The sequence below is a fragment of the Epinephelus moara genome, chromosome 6 (assembly GCF_006386435.1).
Source record: "Epinephelus moara isolate mb chromosome 6, YSFRI_EMoa_1.0, whole genome shotgun sequence".
Lineage (NCBI taxonomy): Eukaryota > Metazoa > Chordata > Actinopteri > Perciformes > Serranidae > Epinephelus > Epinephelus moara.
The window spans coordinates 11,007,528-11,033,117 of NC_065511.1; the positions used below are offsets into that span (position 1 = coordinate 11,007,528).

At 41.2% G+C, this 25,590-nt stretch overlaps 1 protein-coding gene across 1 annotated transcript in view; it reads right to left on the bottom strand.

The window, feature by feature from the left end:
* zfpm2a (zinc finger protein, FOG family member 2a) overlaps positions 1–25,590 on the bottom strand; it is a 136,275-nt gene that overhangs the window by 46,249 nt on the left and 64,436 nt on the right. Inside the window, exons 4-5 of the mRNA XM_050047182.1 lie at positions 25,072–25,196; positions 3,789–3,900 (exon numbers count right to left, since the gene is read on the bottom strand). Coding sequence (XP_049903139.1) covers positions 3,789–3,900; positions 25,072–25,196 — 237 coding nt within the window. The remainder of the gene's footprint in view (positions 1–3,788; positions 3,901–25,071; positions 25,197–25,590) is intronic.

Sequence of the window (25,590 nt, forward strand, 5' to 3'; positions counted from 1 at the left end):
ATTGTTTATCAATCTGTTGTTTATCTGTACAGAAAATTCTCCACAGGTTTCTATCTCTCTCTCTCTCTCTCTCTCTCTCTCTGGGTCCCTGTCTGTCATCCCCTCTCTCCCTCTCCCCCTCTACCTCTCTCTCCTCAGTCTGCGGCGTTACTGTAACATATAATTACTCTGCAGACTTGCTGCCTGTTTCTATAACTTCAGGGGTTCAAAGAAACTGTCGGAGTGTGGAGGAGAGCATTGTGGGAGTTCCAGGTGGATTTCTCGATAATGAGTTAGCGCAGTAGTAGAGTTGAGAGTTTTAGTAATGGCTGGCTGCTAAGGCTCTTCCTGGGAGTTTAATGTAAAACAAACAGGGCCATGCTGACAGCCTGGGAAAAACAGATATTGCAGTTTTCCACTTCCTCTTCAGGGCTCTCGCTGCCTCTCATTTTAAGAAACAGGAATTCAAAGAAGAATTTATATTCATGAAATGGCTCTGTGAATCCTAATTTAAGACATTTAAATGCCTCAAACATTACTCATAGTCTTTGACTTCTAATTTCTTGAGATGGATGAAATGCTGCTGTCTTTCTGTTCATCTGGATAAAATGATACAGACAGGAAAACAGAATACAAGTTGTCAGGGAGGACAGAGTTTTGCTGGAACTGTAGGTTGCTTAAAAAAACAGGCAAAGAAATCTATATTTGACACTATAGGGTTAGCTTGTCTTGGTGCTGATGTCCAGGGGCGCCCCGTGGGGGACCTGAATACACCACCCTGCTGCTTGTTACACACTCCAGTGCATGTATTATACATAACACACTGCTGGAACACAACTCTCAGAGGAATCATTTTGCTGAATCCTGTCCTCTCTCCCTCTCCACATATTTCTCCGACTTCCTGAATGACAAGTTTCGGGGATAGAGGATGAGCACTTGTACGAAATGTAATGCAGAAATCATAGACAGAACACCCAACAGTAAAGCTACAGCCACTCAAACCAATCACCAGTCCTCACTTAGAGATACTCCCCCATAGATTCAAACTGGCAAGCATCCAAAGTGAACTGCTACTATCTTTGCAGGCAGCCATAAAGAAAGCCGAGACCACTGAAAGGTAAGCCAAAACATATTCTGCAAGCATACTGTGTATTGAGATATTCACTGTTTTCCATAAGTAACGCATCTCAGGGAGCAATGAAGCAGCCTACAGAGGAGAAACAGCACAAGGGTGAAGATATAAACAATCTTGGCCTCAGCTTTTTCGAGGTGGGAAGAAAGTTCCTGCTGGACTCTTTTCCGTTCAGTTGATCCACACTAGTGTCGACACGATAAACACAATTCCAGCGCAGCTTCAAAACTGAAGCGAAAAGGCCAAATTCAAAATTGAATTTGACAAAGATTTGATATTTCCAGCACGCTGACATTCAATTTCAATGTCACCTCCAGAGGGTGCCCACACATGCAGATTGGAATATTTAAAAGAGGGTGATGAAGAAGAATGAGCGGTATAAATCAGTCTGGACGCAAGAGTCAAACGGTTGAACGGCATCAAACACTTCACCACTTTCTGAACTTACTCCCAGTCCACCTAAAAAAAAAAAAAAAAAAAGTCGCCAGGAGCAAAATGTGGAACAATTTTGGATAGAGAGCCGAGAAAAACGGACACCCAACCAATTTATCCAAAGCTCTGTGGCAAAGTTGCTACAAAGCTGTTTGAGTCAAGTATGGAATTACACAGCCTGAATTTTTTGTACCTTGTAGTATCACAGTAGTATCAGATATGTGATAGTTATTGTGGCATTCGTTTCAAAGTCAAAAGTTTCATGATGGGAAAACTCAAGACAGGTTTGTTAATTAAATTAAGTCTTCTATGCACATAGGTGTAGATTTCAGGGGGAAGCAGGGGGCATGTCCCCTTCAGTATTTAGAACTTTAATTTTGACAAAATTATAGACATTTACACCGTAACGTTCTTGCAGAAAAGGCAAACATTTGTTCATAAAAATTCACCAGAATGCAGGAAATTTTCTGGCGGAGGACCTCCAAACCCCTGTTTCACATGTGTCCACCCAAAAGCTGAAACAAAACCTACGCCTTTGTCCATGAATATGCTTAAATAATAGAAAAATGAACAGAATGAAATGGCATCTAATGTATAGGCTGTTTTTCAGCTTAATGATGTCTTAGACAGTGCAGCTATGAGGTGACAAGAGATATTTAACTTCTACTCTGAGATTTAAATTAATTCTTTGTATTCAACATCCACTCTATTATCGTTTATCATCAGTTGGCAAGCGTGTGAAGATTCTTGTGGGGGATTTACTGTAATGAACTTATATTCAGTACAACACAGAACAACTCTCACAAGGGGACGTCTGCAGATGTTATTGTGTTTAATTTAATAAGGTCAAACTGGAAGTGACAAACAAAGGAGCTGTCAGCGATACACAGCTGAGGTGATGATGCTGCGTTCGCTCTGCAGTATGTGATGCTATCTCGAGGATACATGTATGAAGAGTGGTGGAGGGAAATTCTGAACAAAAAAAAAGTGAGAAATCCTGTTATTGCCCTCTTTTTTTTGTTTCATACAGTCAGTCTCTGAGCAAAAAGATTAGAAGATTTTAAAGAAGTGCATAATCTTCTTTCACAGCTTATCAAAACTTTAATGATTTGGTGATAAAGAGCACAAAGTTAAGTAGCCGGTTAAGAGGATAACTCCCCAGTGCAGTCTAGTGATTAGTAGATGAGAATTGGGAGACTGAAAATCCGGGTTGCAAATCCCACTCCTGCCACTTATTCACTTTGAGGGAGAAGAAGCTCCATTTCAGCTTTGGGGGTATTGTCACGGGGTAATCATTTTTGAAAAGTGATAAATGGAGCCCCTTTCCTTCACCCTTTGGAATCCAAAACACATCTTTATTTACGTATTTATTTTTGCTGTGTCTCTCTGGTTAACACCCGTCAAGACCCAATTATAGCTGCAGAAGCCTTGTGCTTTCATGGGAAGTGAAGCTACAGACTGTAGTGTCAGGCCTGTATACAGTTTAAGCATCTCCTCATACAATCTGCAACAAACCAGGCTCTCTACAGATCCATGTTGGGCTGTTTTTAATGAGGGTTTGCCGGACACAATGCGGCAGATTGAGGAGTTTATCTTTATGACAGTGGGTCATTTGGGTTTTTTGTGCTTTTAGGGTGGAGGCTGAATAAACAACATGGATTTTCCTGACAGATATGTTGTATTTCTTTCCACTTATTTACATAAATCCATTTCTGCTGGGGCTTGTATGAATATGTCTGATTTATTAAAGATATACAGATAAAGCTTGGATGAATTAGCGAGAGAACAAATGAAGCAAAATGGCAAGCCCATCTCCACTTGTGCTTTGCTCGCTATCTGCACCGAGATAGGGATTCACTTAGTATAAAAGAGGAAAAAAAAGGGAGCATTAATTACCTTGTGAAATCTAAAGACCATTAACTTTGTGTGTCAAGTGATGTTTCTCAGTTCCTAATCAGAGTTTTAGTGATATAAATTACTCTTTGGAGTAAAACAGATATGGTGTGTGAGAGCGTGTGTATGTATGTGTGCCCTTGCAGCTGTGTACATGCAATTATTTGTGTGTGTTTGTGACTTTGAGAAGCAAGGAGAGCAAGAAAGAGAAGGAGAAAAAGTAAAAGAAAGACGGAGAGACAGACAGGCAGGAGTGGAGTGGATGGAGGATTGTCAGTGTCTTTGCGGCGGTGCTGTGGTGTGGTGTGTTGCGCTGCGGAGAGATAACGGGATGCCGGCGCTGCTTGCTTACCTTTGCTGTACACCACGCAGTTGTTTTTGTTGTCTTCCGCTCCCTGCCAAGTCACATCCAGCAGCCACCTGGGGCCGGCGCTCAGCACCACCGGGACCGTGCTCTTCGTCTTCTGGACGGGGACAGATAACAAACACTAATCATTTGCTTATTTTGGTGATTAAAGAAACATTAATAACCACTGAGTTACGCTCTTCTGCTGCTCTGAATGGCCATAAACAGACAATTTCAGAAACTATACACCATGCAACTCAAGTCCACCCCAATCCTTTTTTTTTTTTTTTTTTTTTACAATGCAGAATAGATTTGAGCAGGTTTTGTGTGTGCGTGTGTGTGTGTGATGGCCTACAGACAAAGGCTGTACAGTGGTTGGAGTGGTGACAAATGGGTGCAAGAGCCTGCATTGTATCAAAAAAAGGGGGGAATAATCATCCAGGATTGTACCCAATGATTCAGCAGCAGATCTCTCAGATTAAGAAGAACATCTAAGGTGTCTGGGAATTATGAAAAAAGAAAGAAAGAAAGAAAGAAAGAAAAAGGCTGGTGACTTTCAGAGAGAAGGAAGCGAGTGTTCAGCGGTGAACTTTGGGCACATTGTGCCTCGCTATCGCCAGGATCTCACTATTTCCTGAAACAAGCAGGGAAGAATTTAAAGAATCAGTATCCATTTCAAAGGCCGATTGAGGTTAGAGTTTTTATAATATGCCGGAAAAATTATTCTGAATGTGTAAGGTCATTTTTCTTCTTGGTCAGAGGTCAAACGTGGAGTTTTATTCCTCGGAAAGAAAAAATAAAACAGAGAGATAGAGTGCAACGTCCACCACAATGGATTCACATGCTGCAGTGTCACTGGATTGGCTTGCTCTATGTATCCTCATATGATTTTCTATTCTGTTTTATTTTATTTGGTTCTTTTTCTTTTTGCAAAATGGAGTGTTGGTGGTGTTGAGTGTGTCTTAGGGGGGTGGTGGTAGCAACATCTCAGGCAGCTGGGTACAGTAGCCTATTACTCAAAGGCAAAATGTCAGTATTTCAAGGCCATTACTTTTGAACCCCGGGGCCCTCCTTCATTAGGATGTTACAGAAATAGTTTAGCTAAGAGAAAATGGGTTGGGGTGCAATCTCGACACTTCATTTCTTTTTCCATCTGAGGCAGGCAGCGACAGGACACTGTCCATCTGCCTAATGCAACAGAAAAATACTAGTCCTCTCTCGTGCTTTTCACTTATTTCTCCCCCGCAAAAGGCAACAACCTTCAAGGATAAATGCAAATGTCACTTGAGCATGTTAAAGGTCTGAATTGGCACAGATATGCACAAGAGATGAGCACTGTGCTCCGGCAGTGCGCCTGCATGCCCCCTCCACCTCCTCCTCCTCCTCCTCAGCCGCCCATTTCTCTTTCCATGAACTCTATCTAGTCTGAGGCTGGAGGACAAACTGACTTTTTTAGAGAGCATTATTTACAAATAGCAAATACATCTCCTAGAGATGATAGCAATCTGTTTGGATTTTGTCTGCAAATTAAAAAAACAAACAAATACAGACATTAAATAAAGACAGGTTTCTATCTAGTATATATGTATGTATATATTTATATTTAGCTCTGCACATTGGCAAACTACACAGCCAAACTGATCAAACACAGACAGTAAATTGTGTCTGTTGATATTCTTATTCCTTCTCCTGGCATCTTCTTATCCCGTCCTGGCAGCAGATGAGAGAGAAAGGACCTCTGTAATTTAAGTCATCCTCGATTTCACATTTCAAATTAGCCTCACAATAAAGTCTTCTATCTGGCTAACCTGAAAATCTCACACCCCTGTCAAAGGAGCAGAGCAGACCGGCCGATTGTTGCTAGGACGACTATCTGAAATGGGAATCAGATTAACCCTTCCTTAGATCTCCAGACTGGAGCCATCTCTTATTCAGCAGCGAGAGGCCTCTCTGCCGTCCCTCTGAGCCTCTGGGAATTCATGATATTCCAGCTGCTCTTAATGTAGCCAACAGGGACAAAACACCACATTAACTAGACATCTTCCCTACTGTTAGAAATCAGGAGGAATTGTTAAAAAAATGATTACAGCAATCACAATTGTTCCTTTAGTTACTGCTGATAAGGAAACTTTTAAAATTCTGACTATGAGTATTGTGTATTATATTGATTTAATTGTTAATTACCACTATTTTCTCTGCTTCTTCTTTGTTGGAAACAGAGCAGCAACAAGCCATGACAGTTTCTCAGTGCAGATTTACATAATGCATCCATCCTGACAATAGTGGCCCATGTGCTTTGTAAGCATGCTGCATGTACCAGACGTCACACAGACAAAGAAATGCAACTGCACACAACATATTTAGGATTAAGACGCAGTGGCATCAACGCAGGGGAGGGAGCGTCTGCAGATGCAAATGAAAACATTTGTACAACCCGGATCAGTTGGCCTAAGTGGTCGAGGCCAGAAGAAATGCAGATTGACAAGCAGAAAATTTAGATTTCCCTGGAGCGAGGAGGCGTGTGATAAACTGAGGTTATGGAAACAAACTCCTCTTCTACCTAATAATCATACAGTCAGGGGATGTGACGTATGGAAGCACTTTCCTGTCCAAATCAGAATACAGAGGGAAGTCTGTAAAATATGCTGACCCCTGTTGGATAGTTAAATATGTCACTTACAAAAAAATCTGTGCATATGCATATATATTAGAGGCTAATCCCAGATTAAAAAAGAAAATTCAATTTTTTTTAATATCACATGTTTCTTGGAGGTTTTTTTTAATAGATATTCAAATGACAAGATATTAAAAACAAGTAAACATTCATTTTCTTTACAGAGATACAGTGTTTAATATCAGGTTACAAACTATCATCCCTGTCAGAGCCTGTAAAAAAACTCTGGCCTTCCTGTCTATGTAGTGTGTTATGGTTTATCCACCCTCTGCCTTCACTCCAGTGGTTTCAATACTCTGCCGGCATTTTTATTATTATTTTTTTTCCTGAGCTCTGTTACCGTTTCTCGTGTAAGAGATACAGTGACCAAAACAGTGTAGTCAGCGAGGAAGTGATTACAAACTGATGCTCCAAATTCGCTATAAAATGAAAATCAATATTTCCACAAGTTGCTGCAACATAAAAGATAACCTTCATTGATTTTTCTAGACTTAGGCCTCTGTGATAAAATCTAATATAAATTTTCAGCCACACGGATTTGGATCAGAGCGGAGCAGAGGCTGAACGATAAGTTCCGCGCACATCTCTCAGAGTTGGATTTTTTTTGCCTCCCCTTTCCCTCTTCCAAGGCAGGGCTGTACTATTTATAATTGGCCCTGTGTGAGCAAAAGCTTCTATCAGGAATCTGTTCTAATTTTTATTACTGAGAAGCTAAAGCCTGTTCCAGATAATTTGGAAATTTCAGGGGAATTGTGATAGAGCTGATGGCACAGCCGGACTGACTCCAGAAAGGAGCTAACCTGTAATAGCCTCTGTGGCTGCGCTGATTAAATGTTGCCATAGATGAAAGACCTGCCATCACCGCAATAAATTAACCAATCACACAAATCCCAAGTCGCTACTAATCCCTCCTTGATACCATGATCCTCTGATCAGCTGAAGGAGGTGAAGAAGAAAGTGGCTTGTGACACTCAGCCTTCCTCTAACTCCCTGCTTCCCTGTGTAAACAACAAGCTAATGATATCACTGCTGACCATTTCACCACCACTGGCTACTCTTAACCCGCTTCATGGTCAGGGCAGGTGAAATCGATACAAACCTTGGTGGGAATGATTATTTTCCTCATGGCCTTTTTTTTTCTTCCTCCACCAAGGTCACTGACTGGCACTGTATCCGTCTTGATCCCACAGCTGCAGGATTTAGACAACTGAGAGATCAAAACCACTCTGTCTGAATATCTCAACACATTCATTGGCTTTATACATCCCGCTTTCAACACCCACTCAGTATGAAGTAGTGCCATTTTGAAACAAAAACACCAGTCAAATAATGGTATTAACATGTTTTGAATAGTGCACGTTTTTCCCTTTTCCCCTGATAAAACACTACTTTCCAAGATTTCAGTTCAATCGCTGATAAAAACATTTAACTTTGTCTCCTCTAGATTACACTACCAGAGACGGATCTTCCTACAGGCAACATAGGGGGCACCAAACACCCCCCCACCCCTATTGTATTGCATGTGGTGTGCATTAGAGTAGGACAACATGCAAAGAGAAAAGCCACATGGGGCAAAGTACAAAAAAAAAAGGAAGACGATAATTGCAAATGTGCATGTATGTTTTTGTTTGTTATTAAGTTGTTTATTTGTTGGTTTTGTCATTTGTAATTCGACTTTTATTCTATTTAATACAAGACACATAAAATGTAATAATACAATTCAATTTTTTTGGGATGGGGGGGCTAGCCTAGGGCACTGAATGTGCTACGTCCGGCCCTGTTTGACCCTGTGTTACCACTGCAACACAATGTCCCAAATAATTTTAGAGTGCTATGTTCTTTTCAGATGATACTAGCAGTATAAACGTAACAAAAAAAAAGAAACAAGCTTATGTATGGGTTATGTCAAGTTTATATGTTCTCTGTTTCTAACATGGGAGTGAGGATAAAGGATTTGTACCTGTTTTACCAGTCAGTTTACAGCAGACAGCACACTCACACCTTGATAACGTCCATTGCAATTAGTTGTTCACTGCGATGAAACAAATTGCATGTGGTCAACTGGAAATTTCATTAAGGGAGATTTTCCTCTAGCCTTCGTTATCGCTCTGCGTATTAATATTTTCTTAGCCTCAAGGATGGATGGGTTGCAAGGGTCTTTTTTTGTTGAATAAAACAGCCAAAGCCAACCTCACAGTCTGCGTTCTCCCACTGCTATCCATGCCGGGAGAAGCTGTGCATATGCTTAGTTAGGCGCCGTGTGTTTTTCATTGCACCCTGAAATAAGATTCTCGGTCAACATCCTACATAAAGTGAGAAATACCTTCATTTCTCAAGTCTGCTTTTGTGTCATTTTCTCCTCTTCTAAATGGCCATGGTTACATCTGCTGAAATGAAAAGATACCTACATACTGCTTTCATTCCCTCTTTCTCCCCCCCGCTCTCCCTCTCTCTAAGGCTATAGCATCTGCTATTGGGAGACTAAATAACAGAAATATGCAGGAATTGCACACTAATTCCCTTTAGAGATAGATCTTGGCTGGTGCCCTGTCATAAATCAGAGAATTTCGATATGAAATGAGGCAAGCTGCTCTAATCATTTCTGCATTTCAAATTGGATCACTGGCTCAATCGCTTGGCTTTTAAACTGCTTGCCTAAGAGCAAATGTGAGGTGGGAGATAATTCAGCTGAAATCTCTGCCTGCTCTGTGCAGCAGTTAGTTTACTGCTTGAGTGCAAGAGAATGCTTTTTTCTTCCCTTAGCCCATCTTTCTCTTTTCAACTTTGTTAAATTGACTTTTCATTTTAAAATCGATTAAATTGAGAGAGTCACTGCTGTTCCCGGAATCTTTAAAGGGACACCCATCACTGTGCGCATGTGCCTTTATTTGGCTGCTGCTATCATGGCGGCGCTATGGGGAATAAATATTTTCTCATTTAAATCACCTTTTATCCTGCTGACTGGACTGTAAGCATCAAAGTTCATGTGCTGCATTAGCTATTACTTATTTCACTCCATTGAAATGCTCACAGTGGCTGTATTTATATTGACTATGGGTGGCATTGCATGATTACTGTATGTTTAGTGTGTCTGGTAATAAGGCAGACTGGTGATTGGCTGCTCCGGATGTTGATTAAGGAGGAATGCTAAATCATTAACGGCACATCTAGAAATTATTTCTATTTTGTTGTATTATTTTTGTATATTTTTTAAATCTGTTGCTTACTAAATCAGGGAGGAGAAGAGAGAAGAATAGAGATTCAGAAGGAGGGGGGTACTCTATCCTCTATACTCCATTCTTCAAGACCTTCAGGCACATTGAGGTGCTCCAACTCTAAAGCCAAACAGTTTAGTGTAAGCTGTACCTGCCCTGAAGACAAGCAACCCCTTTCTCCACCCCTGCCTCCTTTCCTTTCCTGTTTCTTTTGCTATTCCTTTCCTATCCTATCTTTTCCTTTCCTTTGATATGCTTCCCTTTCCTTCCAATCTTTTCCTTCTGCTATTCCTTTCCTCTCCTCTCCTCTTCTTTCTGTTAATTTCCTTTCCTTCGCTCCTCTCATCTCCTATCCTCTGTCATCTCTCCCTTTCTATCCTTTAATATTCTACATCACCCGCACTCTCTACCAATTCAGTCAAAACTTCCTTTCCTTCCCCAGCCCTTCAGCATCACACAACAATGTCCCCAACTTCCTTTGTAGCGGAGGATGTTTAATTCAACTTCACAAGTAAAAGTGTGTGTACCTCCGTAACTATGTATAATGCGTATGTCCCGAGAACTAGTATTTGAAGTTGTAAACAAGAGAAAGCTGAATTTGTAATGCATGTGCTCCAGGACTTAATCATATCTTGGAGGTAGAGTGCACATATGCACACGTGTACTTCTTGTGTTTGGCTTTGGTCAGGGGGACAGAGCTGCCCCGTCGCTTCACTACTCACTGTTTGAATTACTCGGAATTTTTTCCCATTTGAATTCAATTGGGAAGGACTTGTTTGATCTTTTGCATGTAAGTTAGGGCTGACTCCCCGAGCAGCGAGGAGCTGTGTGAGGGAACATAATAGGGAACCCGGAGCCAGTAATGTTCCCCTGTATGGATATTACCATGGCCCCTGGGGGTCAAGATGGCAGGTGGCATATTCTCTGGACAGAACCACTCTTTCTCTGTCGGGAATAAACATGCGGACTGGGGGATTTCTTCAAAGAGGGAGAAAGGGAACTCAAGAGTCAATCAGTCAATGGGGTCACAACAAATCCCTGCTCTCATAACCACACATGGAAGACTAGGATCAGTCAGAGGCAGTAAATAAAGACAAACAATAAAATAGTAGGCATGATGCTCGAATAAAGCCCCTGACTTTAGATAAACCTCCGCGCCCCCCTTTAGGTATTGGATTTTAATATTCTTTTGAACTCCCCTCTCTTCTCTGGTGGAGTTATAAGTTTCATGATGCATGAGAATAGCATCTACTGTATGTGATTTTATATTTCTCTCACTCTGTGCAGCCAGTCTCAACCCCTGGCTTAGAAACTGAGCTCTATCTATATCAAAGTGTAGAGAATAATAATTACAATAAACACAAAGAAGAACAAGTTTTAAAAAACATTTGAGACAAAGAACAAAGAGAAGAAACACATGAAATGCATCACATGTAACTTTGTTCTAATGACTAACCAACTGAACAAAGGTATCTGTGATTTGCATACCACCTGATCATCTCCATATTGCTGGAGTGTTCAATAGTTTGATCCCTGGGTGCACTTCAGAGAAATGGGGTCTGACTAAATCCACCGTAAAAAGACCAACAATATTTACACCAAGTTAAGTAAATAAGATAAAGATGGTGAACTCGCCCCTCGCTAAATGCATTAGACGTGAACTCTCTTATCAGAGTCTCAGCACACTGACTGTTAAAAGATGGGTTTCTCGGGCTGGAAATGGTCTTTGTTACCCAATTAGTTTGCTGACGACCCCGTGGTATAATATTCCTGCTTTGACAGCCTCATACACATCCATCTAATGAGGTGGTTTCGGACCACCAGGGAGCGAATGAACACTGTCCAGACCTTCATCTCTTCCAGCACCTATCGGCTTTCTTATCTTCAATGCTAACCTTTTTTTTTGTGTGTGTCAGAAGACTTGAAATTTCTGCTCGCTTGTTCATCTGTCCGGAGTCATTTTGACAGGGCTTTGTCTTTGGTAGGCCCCGAGCCAACTAGGCTGAGGATCAGAGGGCTAAGGCCAGGACAGGGGACAGCGAGGACTTATCAAGGTCTACCAGCAGGGGTTTGCCTCCCTGTAGGGTGGCCGTCCTTCTTTCTCTGAAGGAGGTGAAGCAAGCGAAGCCTCTGTGCTTCTCCACTTCCCTCGCCAATGTGACAAGAGGGAAAGAGAGGAGAAAAACTGCGGAATTTCTAAGAGTGATAATGCTCCTGTAAAGTGGCACCCACTGAAATTTTTCATAGGGGTGGCCAGAAAGAGCCCCTGAAAATCTTGGGGTGGCACAGCCAAACCAAAAGCCAAAACTGAATTTTAGGAATTGATTATGCTGTTGTAGTATATAGGCTAGCTGAAAACTACGTATGGAGAGTTATGGAATCACATACTGATATACTTTAGTTTCTCATTTTACTGTTGATATTACTAATTATCTGATGTGCACAGACTGATGCTAGAACATATCAGGTGATTCACTGTTTCTCAAATAGGCTGGTTATCCCTCTCCTTAAAAAGACAAATATACAGCTTTAATTTGAGGGAGTACATTGATGTAATATACAAAACAGTTACTGGGAACAAAACCTCTCAAGTATAGGAGAGACTTGTGGGTACATAGAACCCATTTTCATTCAGATATCATGAGGTGAGAGTTCAAGGATCTCTTTTGAAAATGGTCATGGCAACTGTTCCCTCACCAAAATTTGGCCTAACTTTGGAGCATTATTTAGCATCCTTTTCACCAAGCTAAGCTAACATGGTTAGTACCAATGGATGTCTTAATTCACCTAGTTTCACAAGATACCAGGACCTTTGTTTTAGCTTAAAACGAGTGTGTCACAGCCTCTTAAACAAGGTGATGTCGGCCTCCAAATATTTTTGCCGAGGGGGGGCTAGCGTTTGGATAAGGGTGGGGCAGGGGTCTCCCCTGGCCCCTTCTTGGGGGCACTACTGCTTATGTAGAAAGGTCTTTGCTGTAAATCATATATCATTTTGGTGATGTTTTAAAGTCTCATTACCAGCGGCAAAACATGGAAGAGTGAAACTTTAAATATTATACTTGCTTTAAAAGAGATGATAAGGACAGCAGCTTTATATTCTACAATCACAGCTAATAGAGAGATTGGTCAGCCAACTTCAAGTAACCATCGAGCCCCGCTCTGAACTCACTTTGTACTGAAAGACCGAGAGGACTATCAGGGGCTTGCAAATGGAAACAATTGAGGATTATCTGCACCACTTTTCAAGAAAGTTGTTTCAACATATCACAAGTGCAGCCATGACAGTGACAGATGGCAAAGCAGCTGGCACCACTCAACTTTGTTTCACTTTTCTTTCTTTTTGCCTCTTCTTGTTCTTCTTCTTCCTCTTGCGCCTTTGCTGCAATAGAGGTCTGTTGTGTATTGAAGTGTTGGATAATCATTCATTTGGGAAGACATATTGCGTACTGTAAAAACAAGGCGATATGTGTGAAGCCAGGGAGTTCTAAGCTTGACTATTGTTGCCTGTCAGACTAACATGCTGTACAGACTGAAACCTAGCTTTGCTTATTTGTTTGTAATAGCACAACTAAAGAAGCATCTCTGCAAATCTGCTGCGAGCAAGCAGCCATTCAAATTCCTAAAACTCTCGAGATAAGTGTGTAAGTGATAGCGTGTGACTTGTTTAAGTGTTATGCTATCCCAAATGGAACAGTTGTTCATGAATGTTAATGTTCATGTCAAGCTGTTTGTGTGGGTTTACGATGTACAGAAAACATAAGCATGCAAACAGTACATCTTCAGTGTGACAGTTCGCTATCCAGACTGTGTCGCTCCCTGATGGGCCACAAGCAGACAGCAAACACCCAGAGAGTTGTGAGGGGGGACAGGGACACCCAGCTCACCCTCAAGCCCTGCGGGTGTGAGGAGTGGCCCCCTAGGACCTGGAGCCTCACTGGGGCTTTCAGTCATCACTGGTCCTGCTCTGCTGCTGCTGCTGCTGCTGCTGCTGAGCAATGACTAAACACACTGCTGCAGGACGACAACTGCTTGTATGTCTGTTACAGTATGGCCACATCTTCAGAGTCTGTGAGGGTATGTCTGTTACAGTATGGCCACATCTTCAGAGTCTGTGAGGATGGAGCTGTGTCATTACAGGGACGTGGGCAATGTTTCCTGAGTGTGAAATCTGCAGAATGACACACATTCATCTAATATGGATCTACCCTCTACAGAAAAAGTGGCAGAGAATAAATAAATTGCAACATGAAGAACATTTTAGCTTTCGTAAATTATCTCAGGAATTGAAATACTTAGAATGAATGTTGTAGAAAGTGCAACCAAATCAGATTTGGATAGAAGTCTGTGGCAGACATTATTTTATGTAGTGGTGAAATGTAAATAATAAAAAAAGTGCAATTCTGGGGTACTTGTACTTTACTTCATTTCATGTTACTTCTACTCCCCTGCAACTGAAAGCAAATATTGAACTTTTTACTTCACTACATTTATCTGACAGCTTGAGTTGCTTTGCAGATATAGATTATTTATACAAAATATAAATCAACTATTAAATTAATTATTATCATAGATTAAGCTACAATGCAGTATAGTATACTGTCATTGAAATGAGCTCCACCTTTACCCGCTGCAACGTTAAAGGTTAACTTTGGTATTTTTCATTTTGGACAATATTTCCCCATGTTTTTGTGTCTAAGTGAGAAATATGAACAACAGTCTTTTAAATTAGTCCAGTAAGAGCTGAAGCCAGCAGCCACAAAACAGGCTACAACATAACCACTCTAGGCATTTGTTTACATCAGTAAAAAAAATGCTTGTTTTTGCCACTGACAGGCTCAGATTGTTATTTTAAGTGACTGACAGCATTATGGAAAAGATCCCTACAGTGATAGAAGTAAGATCATTTTTGTTTGCCAGAAACAGTTCCGCAATCGCTCTCTGAAAACCAGATTCCACTTAAATAAACTATAATTTAAGTGGGTAAGAGCCAGCATATTTTAACATCACACTGGGTGAATTCTGTTTTGTTTTTTTTCAACCAAACCAGAGTTGGTGATTGTTGGAACAGTGGAGAGACAAACAAAGACAGCTTTTTGAAAGTTTTATTTTGTTTCTGTCAACTTTAAATGAAGTGTGTTTTATGATAATAAAATGTGTATTTAAATGGAGACTGGTGGGTTTGACAATAGTGATTTCGTGGCTGTTTATGGTGAAACAAAAAGGATCTTACACTTTCACAAAAAGGTCTATCTCTGGAGGGATCCCTTCCATAATGTTTTCAGACATTTAGAGAAATAATCTGAGCCTGTCAGTGGAAAAAACAAGCACTTTTGGTGGACCTACATTGATGGTGCACAATTGCCAATTAACATTACATTGCATCCTGTTTCACGGCTGCAAGCTGCAGACCCCTCGCTCAATACTGAACCAATTTCAAAAAGTTTTGTCTCCATTAGTCACTTAAGACACAAAAACATGGCAAAACAGGGTCCAGGTTAAATGATACTCAAGTTAGCCTTTAAAGTTAATCCACATTAATCCTTCAGTAATTACAATCCAATATAAAATACTTTGTATAATTCTGAAATGGGCCATTCTGCAAAATGAGTACTTACTTTTGACACTATAAGAATATTTTTTTCTTATACTTTTACTTTTACTGAAGTAAGATTTTGAATGCAGGACTTGCACTTGTAACAGAGTATTGTGACACTGTGGTATTACCACTTTTACTTTGGTAAAAGATCTGAGTACGTCTTCCACCACTGATATATTGCATGAAACAGGAAAAAGGCTGTGGTGGCAAACATATCCAGATCCTTTACCTAGTTAAGTAAATGTAGCAAAAAAACAATGTAAATAAATAAAATACTCTGTCACCGGCCACAGTCCTACGTTCAAAATCCTAGTTAAACAGATACTAATTGTACTTTAAGTGTCAATGGGGAATCATGCGTTCTGCAGAAATAATATCCTTCTGAGTGTTCCAAGATTACATATTACATTATAAGGTTTAAATTTAATCTATATAATTACATTGTATTTTAAAAGGTAATTAATTGTTTATATTAAATCTGCAAAGTATCCAGTCACCACTTATCAGGGTGTAGATATCAGGGGGGACACAGGGAACAAGTCCCCTTCAATATTTAGAATGTGCATTTGTCCCCCCATTTTAAACATGAAACATTTAAACATTACATTTACACCCTAAACTGATGCAGAAAAGGCACAAATTGGTGCCTTAAAATTCACCAGAAAGCCAAAAATTAAGTGTTGATCAAAAATTTCTGGCAGCAGAACCCCAAACCCCACTATTTCATATGTGTTCCCTCAGATTTTAAAACAAATCCTACAGCCTAGCCAGTAACTACAGCTGTCTGACAAATGTAGTGGAGTAAAAAGCACAATATTTCCCTCTGAAATGTTTTGGAGTGGAAGTATTAAGTGGCATAAAGGTGCTTTTAATTTGATGAAAGCAAAAGTATAGAGGAGTGAAAGGATACTGTCAGTGTTTAATGTTTATCTTGTATTTTAGAAGATAAAGAGAAAAGCTTTGATCCTTGTGATATCAGCAACCTGGTTTTTGAGAAATATGGTCCTATTTTTTGGAAAATACTGCCACCATCACTTCCACCCATGGTTTCAGTTTCAGCACCATTTGCTGTAATTATGAGAAGAAAATAACGTATTTATAGATCTGAATGCTACACTTACTCAAAAATCATTAAAACAGTGAACACTGAATTATGCTGCAAATGGTCCCTGTCTTAACATGTGTGTTGATCTAGTCACTGTATCCTGGGCATGTTTGAGGAAACCATGCAGCCATTACAGTGAGCACAAAGCAAATCAGTGAGTCCTGCTCTGCTTATCAGGGGACCTGCCATATCAGTTTGGGTAGTTGTGTTGTGATGTAAGGACAGCAAAATGTCAGGTTCACTTGTAGATCAAGTCAACCATGCATTATCTCTCAAACAGTGGAGCTCGGCTGTGGCCATAATAGCTCTGACTAGCTGACTGACTGAGTGCTTCGCGGCTAATACATGGAGCTGTGGGCGGCAATGACTTCCAGCCGTGCACACGGAAACTTTTAAAGTGCAGGCTTGGGAAACATATAGAAATGTGTATGGCAATAATAAAAACAAAAACAATGGTAGCGAGTTTCTTTTGCCACAGTCTGCAATCCATTACCATCTGACTCACAAACAGACATCAATGTCATGTTGATCTGTGTTGAAAAGCCCAGATTTAAAGGGCTACTTCAATAGCATTTACTTTGATGTCCCCCCCGTTTAATGTAAGAACATGAAAACCATCGATAATGCCATCGATAAATATATGGATGACACTGTGCGAGGGAAAGCAGGCCAGATAATTACCATTTTACCCATCTGAAGAGACCCCAGCCCTGATATTGGTTTAAACCCAAGAAATAATTGATGCATGCAATCACAAATTGGTTCTCCGCCTAAAATTTGGGCCCATTATTTCATTAGATGAAGCCACATTCTTTGTGCCAAAATTATTTGTGTGTCCAACACAGAAATTCAAATCCTGTTAGTCCTGATAATGTCTGGCGTTTTCAAACCATATCCAAGACAGTGTGACTTACAGATAGAAAGCACAGGCCACCTTTAAATGCAAACATAAATCAAAATGTTTGGACTTGGACATTTTTTTTTTAGTTTAATGGTTTGTTTGTTTATGTGCATGCATGCATATTTCAGGATGTGCATGTGTGTGTGCCATTTAGCAGCTATGCTACAGAGAGGTCCTATCCTGGGGTGCCTTCTTGCATATGTAATTGGATGTTACTGTAAATAATTGCCTGGGCATGTGCCAGTGTGATGATGGTGATGATTTGTGTGTGTGTCGGCTCATGTGTGACTGTATGTGTGTAGAACATGCGTGCATCGTTCTGTATGTCTGTGCGAGTCTGTATGTATGTGTGTGTATGTGTGTGTGTGCGAGCGCATCTGCCCCATCCGTACTCCACTCTCAAGTCCCACTGATTCTCCTTTCCAGCCATGTTGAATCCTCTTTTCCTTATCAGGCGAGCCCAGGCCTGCATCAGGCTCTCCTTGCTATGACAGAGGCTACAACAATAGGCCTGCGATACCGCTGCTTAGCGCTGCGTTTCGGAGGGGAAACCTGCCACGGGCGCAGATTAACTACAACACACACACACACACACAAAATAGATTGCAGCCTCCAAAACAAAACATTTTTCAGAATGCCTCCTCTTGATTAATGAAGCAATGACAAGAAGAAAAATATAATTTCTGAAACAGAAAAATCTGCCACCACTTGTTAAAGTTTAGGGGTAGCTAACAATAAACATATTGGAGGGAGAGGGTGGGCAAAAAGGGGTGAGATAAATGGCTTGAGTGATGGGCTGAATAATTTCTGGAGCATTTTTTGGTTGCACAGGCCCATATTCCTACCCTTGTACTAAATTACACAATAATCACACTCCATCGGCTGACAGCCTCTGCCTCTCTCTCTGTCCCAGGTGAAAATTAGGACAGTATCTTGACATTTTCGCTCCTCTGTAGTCTACAAGCTAAAGCTCTCTGTTCACAGCCAAAAACAGCAAGCAGTCTGCACGCGCACGCCGAGGCGCTCGCACATGCCCTCCCACACATACACAGACACCACAGTGTGACCCAAAACACACATTTGACGTTGTGCACATGTGCAAGCATTTAATAGCTATGCTCTCATGCACATTTTAGCAAAAATATGTGTGAGACTTAACACCAGTAGATTTAAGAGAATTTATGAAGGGCTCATTTTGTATCTTTAATAATTCCAAACCACAGGCTGAGACAAAAATGTAACAGAGGTATTCTTCTTAAGTGCTTTTCTAAAACACTAAATATTCCACCTAGCCTTTATATGAACAACATAAAACATAGTATGATTATGACTATGATGATGTTTGATTCAAGGGTAATTCTGTAATACTATGTTAAGACTAAATTGGCTATTATATTATATTAGCCTATAGCACTTATTGACTTTTATTATGCATCCTTCCGCATCATTGCCTTTGTTACATGACTCTTGTATGAAAAAAGAGATTAGAGTAGTAGATTTGTTTTATCATAAACCCACGCTCACAGCAAATGTAGCTTGTATACAACAAGTATATTAAGATAGAGGACAAGATAAAAAAAATGCCCTGATAGATCTTAATCTGGAATTAAGCAAGTCTTCTGCATCACAATTACCATGTAATTTGCACTAAAAGGCCCTCAAAACACATACAGACCACAATTCTATTGAATCCAGACTCATTACAGTGCACCTTGACTAAGCCCCAGTAATTAGCATTGGTAAGGCATTGTACAAGAGGCGGCAACACCCTCATCAACACACATTTACAACAGAGCTCTAAATCTGCTGCTCATTAATAGCTCGCCTCCCAATCAATTATTAACACCTACAATGGGAGCCAGGCTCACCGGGGCCAGGCCTCTTACTCCAGGCAAACCGTGGGCCACCTTCTCCTCCCGGTTCTGTCCAGCATAGGTAATTACCGCTTTTAAAGACACCTGCTACTCAATAGCTTCGACCCAGACTGTTAATTTAGCCCCTCGATTGCAGACATTTATGTCTGAGTGTCACTATTAATTTGCGTTAATTTGGAGAGTGCGAGGAAGCCGGGCGGAGGCGTTGTCGGCAGCCGGCTGAATGTGCTCGTCGCTCACCTGCGCCGGGGCTGCGGCTGTAATTGGAGTCTAATGGTCTGATTGATCAGTGAGAGAAGTGAGGGATGAGACAGCACTCTGGCAGCTCCATCAGTCAGACGGAGAGGAGAGGAGAGGAGGAGGAAGAGGAACAGAGCAGAGAAAGCGGCTGACAACAGCAGCACAACGCCAACTCTTGGGTGTTTTATTCTTTAAGGATTTATTTTTTGTCTTGCTGTCTGTTACTAGCTTTGAGCCCCCACCTCCTCTGCCTCGCTCACCTTTGCCTTACTTGCTACAAAGTGCTCTAAGCCTGTCCAGCTGCTTAATTTTCAGTTTAGACTGTTTAACTTTCTGTTTCTCCAATTAAGGCTGCCTTGGTTACATCTCAGTCTGTTATCGTCTTATAAAAATATCAACATGGAAACAGGTTCCGTATTTGGACTAAAACGTATTTAGTCTGTATGATCCAAGAGTGATAAAGAACCTATAAAAATACCACAGTAAGGCCAGGCATATGAACTGTCCAATACAGCGCAATGTGATTGTGTTAACAGGTCTGCAACAGCAATAACTATAACTCCAGTCCCTCATGCCAAGCTGAGCCCCTGGGGTCTACAGACCTGCCACGGCCGACCCATCAGCTGTGAAATCTGCTTTCCTCTTTGATAAACGGTCGAGATGTGACCCTATCTCTGTCCTGCAGATGCCCAGATTTCCTGTCATGCTTTTTCCCCTCTGTTTTTTCCTGCTTCCTCTCTCTCCCCTCCCTCTCTCTCGCTTTTCATTCTTTCTTTTTCAAGCTTTATACCTCTCTTTCCAGGCCTGTCTGGACAACTGCATGTAACGCTCCACTCGCCGTTCTTTCTCAGCATCATCCATCACTCCCGGTCAGCTACTGAGGCCTGTCGTCCACCAGCAGCAGCCAGCCCACATCAGCTCCCACGCCACAGCACATATAGCTAGGCCAGCTCCTGCTCCCATTTGCTGCCTCTAGGGACCAGTAACCCTCCTCCTCTCCTCCTCCCATCTTTACCCACCTCTCCATCAGACTCCACAGGACTACTCCCCAGACACCAGCCGGACCTACTCTGCTCCTAAACGGCTCTGCTTGTGCCAAAGTGCTGCTCACGTCCAGTTTAATGCAAAAGCTGCTTAAATTCACTGTATTTTCATTATTTACTGTAAGCCACTTTAAGGAGTCATTACACTTTAGTCCCTCTCTGGGCGTGATGCCAAGGATTGAGAAACGGACCTGTGCACCGTACGCAGCGGCTCGACAAAAATAGCTTGACCTCTAAAAAGTCATATCTTAAATGACGTGTCTGGATGAAGGGATAAAATATGTTTGATTTCAGAGAGGGCATATCAATATCTCACCAGCGGGTCATGTGTTTCAGGCACGAGAGAGGTGTCACTCCTGCCATCTACCTGGCTGCCTTCGGGTAATTCATTCACCTCTATGGTTTCAAAAAATCTAAGAGAGTAAAAGGAGATTTAATAGTCTGTGGAGGTCACACTTCATAAGAATGACTGAGAGTGCCTCCTAGCTGAGGTAGAGACCCATGAAGCAATGAGCCTTTATTTCTACCTCAAACGCTTTCTACCGCCTTCTGACCTGGCTCTGCAGCACTGGCCGCCCTGACATGCATCAAAACTAGCCAGGCTTTTTCCCCCCCTTCTCCTTCTCCTTCTTTTTTCCCTCCTCACACTCGCATTTGCTATTTCAACTTTTCCCTCTCCAGGTGAGGCATCAGGGTTTGTTCCTGTCTTGATGTGTCAGTGTTTGAAGATTTGCACAACTCCCTCGCCTCCCACTGAAATAACTGAGATAAATGCAGCACCACATTAGGGATGTTGCCAACGGCTGCATGTTTAACAAGGCAACAGCTCAATAAAAAAAGAAAATAAAACTATGCTACTGTAAATGAGATGATTCCCTCATGATGTGCGAAAATACTGGAATTGACTGATATTTTCTGGCTTAAGAAACAAAGTAAAAAAAGTTATACTGAACCCTAAAAGGAGGCTCAATAAAACAAAACATGCCAGTTGGGTTGACCTAGCCTTTAATGAGAGATAGTGAGAAGCTGCTAACAGCCAGTACCCCATTTGAGAGATGAAACTTCGGAGAGGAGGAGGGCAAGCAGCAAAGCATTGAAAGGGCCCCCAGGAGAATAGACACACATGAGATCCTTAAAGGCAATATGCCAAAGCTTCTTCCTCGGCTTTTAATTGCGAGGGAGGTTTGGCATATTCTGTAACCCTTCCACAGCCTATTACAGGTGATGACCAGCACCTGCACGCTTAAAAAAAAAAACCTGAGGAGGATCTGGAAAGCAGCGATGAATTCCTCAGAGGGCAGTTAGTTAAGAACGTTTCACTCTCGCCAAGAGCAACAATCAGTTTATGCATCTAGTTCAGCAGGGGATGAATTTGTAAAGTTTGCATCTACAGAAAAGCACCCAAGCAACAAACAGTTCACAGAGATAATTTATATGACACAGCTTGGTGAGTGTGCAGGTCATTTGGGGGACAGTTGAAGGTTGACTTTGGATGTTTTTCAGGGAAATTCATGCAGAGATTGCTGGAGAAATATATGGAGTGTGTTACTTTGGAAGGCAACTTGAGGTGTTGCTCTGTCAAATCACTTTTCCGCCCAAGGATAACTGGCTTTACCCTGAGAGAAGCCATATTTCATGGCTATAATACGGCCTGAGTTATTGAAAGCCACTGATGACTTCAAAACCACGAAGGGAGCTTAGAAAACAGTCGAAACTGCTCCGAAAATGATTTAATAAAGTTATGTGTTTAAGGAATCTGGAAAAATGGGGGGAAGGGCCTCTGAGTCCAAAATCCTCGCGGACTTTTCCTTATGTTTCTTAACAGGATGAATGTGAGCTTGGTTACATTTTAATAGGAATTTCTTAATTAATCCAAATGCAGAATGGAATATCAAACCCATGGAGGGTTTGTCACTCCACCAGAGCAGCAGGTCAACACAAGCCTCTGCTGGGATCTTTGAAACAAGAGATATAAAGCTGCTGTGAGCAGGCTAACATCAAAAATAATGGATTGTGACTTCATTCAATTGAAGCCTGGACTGAGCTCAAAATCCACCAATTAAAGTGTTTTGTAATAAAATATGCAGATTGAATGGTTAAAATGGATGCACTTCAAAGGCTTTTGTTGGGGGCCAGTCGGATCCCAGAAGAGTCACCTCAATAGGTTTGAATGTCATGGGAATTGTCATTAATATGGTCCTTAGATGTCGCACTTGCTGGTAATCATGTTTTCTATGGCTGCTAAAGGCAAAGTTTGACCAAATAAAGTGATATCACTGCAGGTTTTAATTATCCATTTAGTCCAAACAACAAACACTTTTTAAAGGGTAAGTTTGGTATTTTTCAACCTGGACCCTATTTCCCCATGTTTTTGTGTCTCAATGATTAATAGGAACAACAATTTTTGAAACTGGTCCAGTATTGAGCCAGAGTGCTGCAACCAGCAGTGGCAAAACAGGCTGCAATGTAACCACTTGAGACACATTCACATCGTCACATTTTCATCCACTAAAAGTGCTTGTTTTTGTTACTGACATGCTCAGGTTATTATTCTAAGCGTTTGAAAACTTATGGTATGGATCCCTACAGAGACAGACCCCGAATTGCAAATGCCAATTCCACTGGACCGTATCTAAATAAACGGTAATTTTACTGTGTATACAGTCAGCATTTTTTCACCTCTAACTGGATGAATTAAGGGTTTATTTCTACTAAACTAGAGCTGGCAATTGCTGGAACAGTGAAAATATGAATCAAGATGTTTTTTCTGAGTTATATTTTGTTTTTGTCGAGTTTGAATGAAGTGTGTTTTACAGTGACAAAATTAATACACATTTAAAGTCTGGTGCATTTGGCGGTAGAGATTTCGGAGCTGTTTCTAGTTAGACAGAAAAGGATCTTACCCTTTAACAAAAATGTCTATCTCTGTAGGGATCCTATGTTGTCATACACTTAAAATAATAAACATGTCATTGACATTTAAGTGACAGCATTGCGGCCAGTTTTGCAGCTACCATCTCAGTGACTTAGACATACAAACATGGTAAAATAGGGTCCAGGTTGTGAAAGTTTGAACTTACCCTTTAATAAGGTATACTTTGGAAAGGCATTAAAAGCTGTAACTCATCGTGTAATCATAGTTAATAATCAGTTATTGTTATTTAATCCATCTGAAGCAAATCATTTATAATGACATCATGTGGTCCACCCCACCAATTAAGAGTTTGACCACCTACCAAAATCCATTTATAAAAGACACCTTACAAAGTATGCCTCATTATATATAAGTGGACCCTTAATGTCCATGATTTACCCCTGACAGTGTGGGATACTGGATACATTTTATGCATTTGTAGCATATGTTTTGTTGTACTCATGACTACTGTCTGTTTCTCAAATTGCCCATCAGGAACATTAAAGGTATACCTCACCTACAAATAAAGCCCTCTGACTTTGTTATGACACTGTTATGACACACAATAAAGTCTAACTTATTCTAAAAAAAACTCGATAGCTAACCCCTTTGTTCAGCTAAATCTTACAAATAGACATTTTTAGTATTGGCCTGCATCATGTTCTAACGCGAGACCCAGGATTCCAAGTTAAGAACATTGCAAAGATGCAAACAATGAGTGGACACTACAGCTGCCATACATGCCTTCATTTTCTCACGTCTTGATTATTGCAATGCTCTTTTTCCTTGCTTTCATTAAGCTTTTTTAAAAAAAAAAAAATCAGGCCTGAACCTACATGAACCCACATACTTGCTGTCCAAGCTTGACCCAAGCCCAAACCATGGCGGCAGTTTTGGGCCAGAGTCCAATTAAAAACTGAATTTCCCCAGTAATTTCATATAAAAACATTTATTACAAGCTAAAGTCAGCTAAAGTGCATTTGTAAATAGCCACTCCATGTGCCAAAATGCACTCTGGCACAAACTGGACTGTTCGTAAATTGTGTCACTGTTGGAATATACCGTCCAGTTCAGAGCACCACACCCTCTGTCGTACTCTGGATATGGAGCAGCAGAGCGACAAGCGAAGTGAAAGTGAAACTTAACCGTTCATTCATATGGAAACAGAACGCTCTAACACCAGGAAATTGGCAAGAACCCTGAACCGATTCACGCCCAGGGGAATATTGAGAAATTACGGCCCAACCAATTGGGTTTGGGCAGAGAATCAAAGCTCTAATCACATTACAGCTGTTTTAGCTACTTTACACTGGCTTTCTGTTTGTTTTAGGATTGATTTTAAAACTTCACTGCTCATTTTAAGCATTGCATGATCAGGCACAGAACTGCATTGCTGAACTGGTAACCTCGTCTGAGATTCTCTGGCAGTGGCCTCTTAGCCACAGACGAAGCTAAAGACAAACAGTGTTCAGCTACTTTCTGTTTAGGCCTGAAAAAAAAGGAAGGGTGCGCCAGATAAGATTTGTTTTGCTGAGTCTGGGTCCTCTTGCTGTATATAACTTTCAATCACTCTGATCTTATTAACTTCAGCCTTCTGTGATGACATCCATTTAATCCACTCATTTCTAACCATTGTTTTGAGCCCGTCTTGTTGGGGTTGGCTAATATTACACAGTGGTACCCAAATATTCAAAATGATCCAGTAGTTGACTAAAACAAGGACGTACCAGTGCTGGGCTGTCAGTGCTCATCTCGATCTTCCCCTCGAAGGGTCCCCATGTTGTCCCCACGGGGAGCTGCTGTCGGCTGTGGATCCGACGCTCGCCATCTTTAAGGAACGCATCCAGCTCCCCTAAAAACACACCAGAAGCAGTCAGCTATAGTGCTCTATATAGCACACAAGTTCCACATCAAATCACAGTGACGTTCATTCATTGTCCTTTCCCCGCAAACCTACATGTGCGATCACTTTATTGCCTCAAAGCCCAGCAGTAAACAGTGAAGGTTAAAGCCAAGCTTTTTCAAAATGGATAAGCAAATCAAGTGAGCATCCATCTGATGGTGTTCCTCAGACACATGGCGCGCTAACCTTACTTGAAAGGTGTCTTGTGTTGAGATAATCTCTGTGAGACAGTGCAGGCTCGCTGGCTGGCGAGAGCAGCTTGTGGCAGGCCTATTTCTGTTGCTCCAGGAAGACTAGGCCCTTGTTAGTGCTGTGCAGAGCTCCAGTTAATTAACAGTGAAAC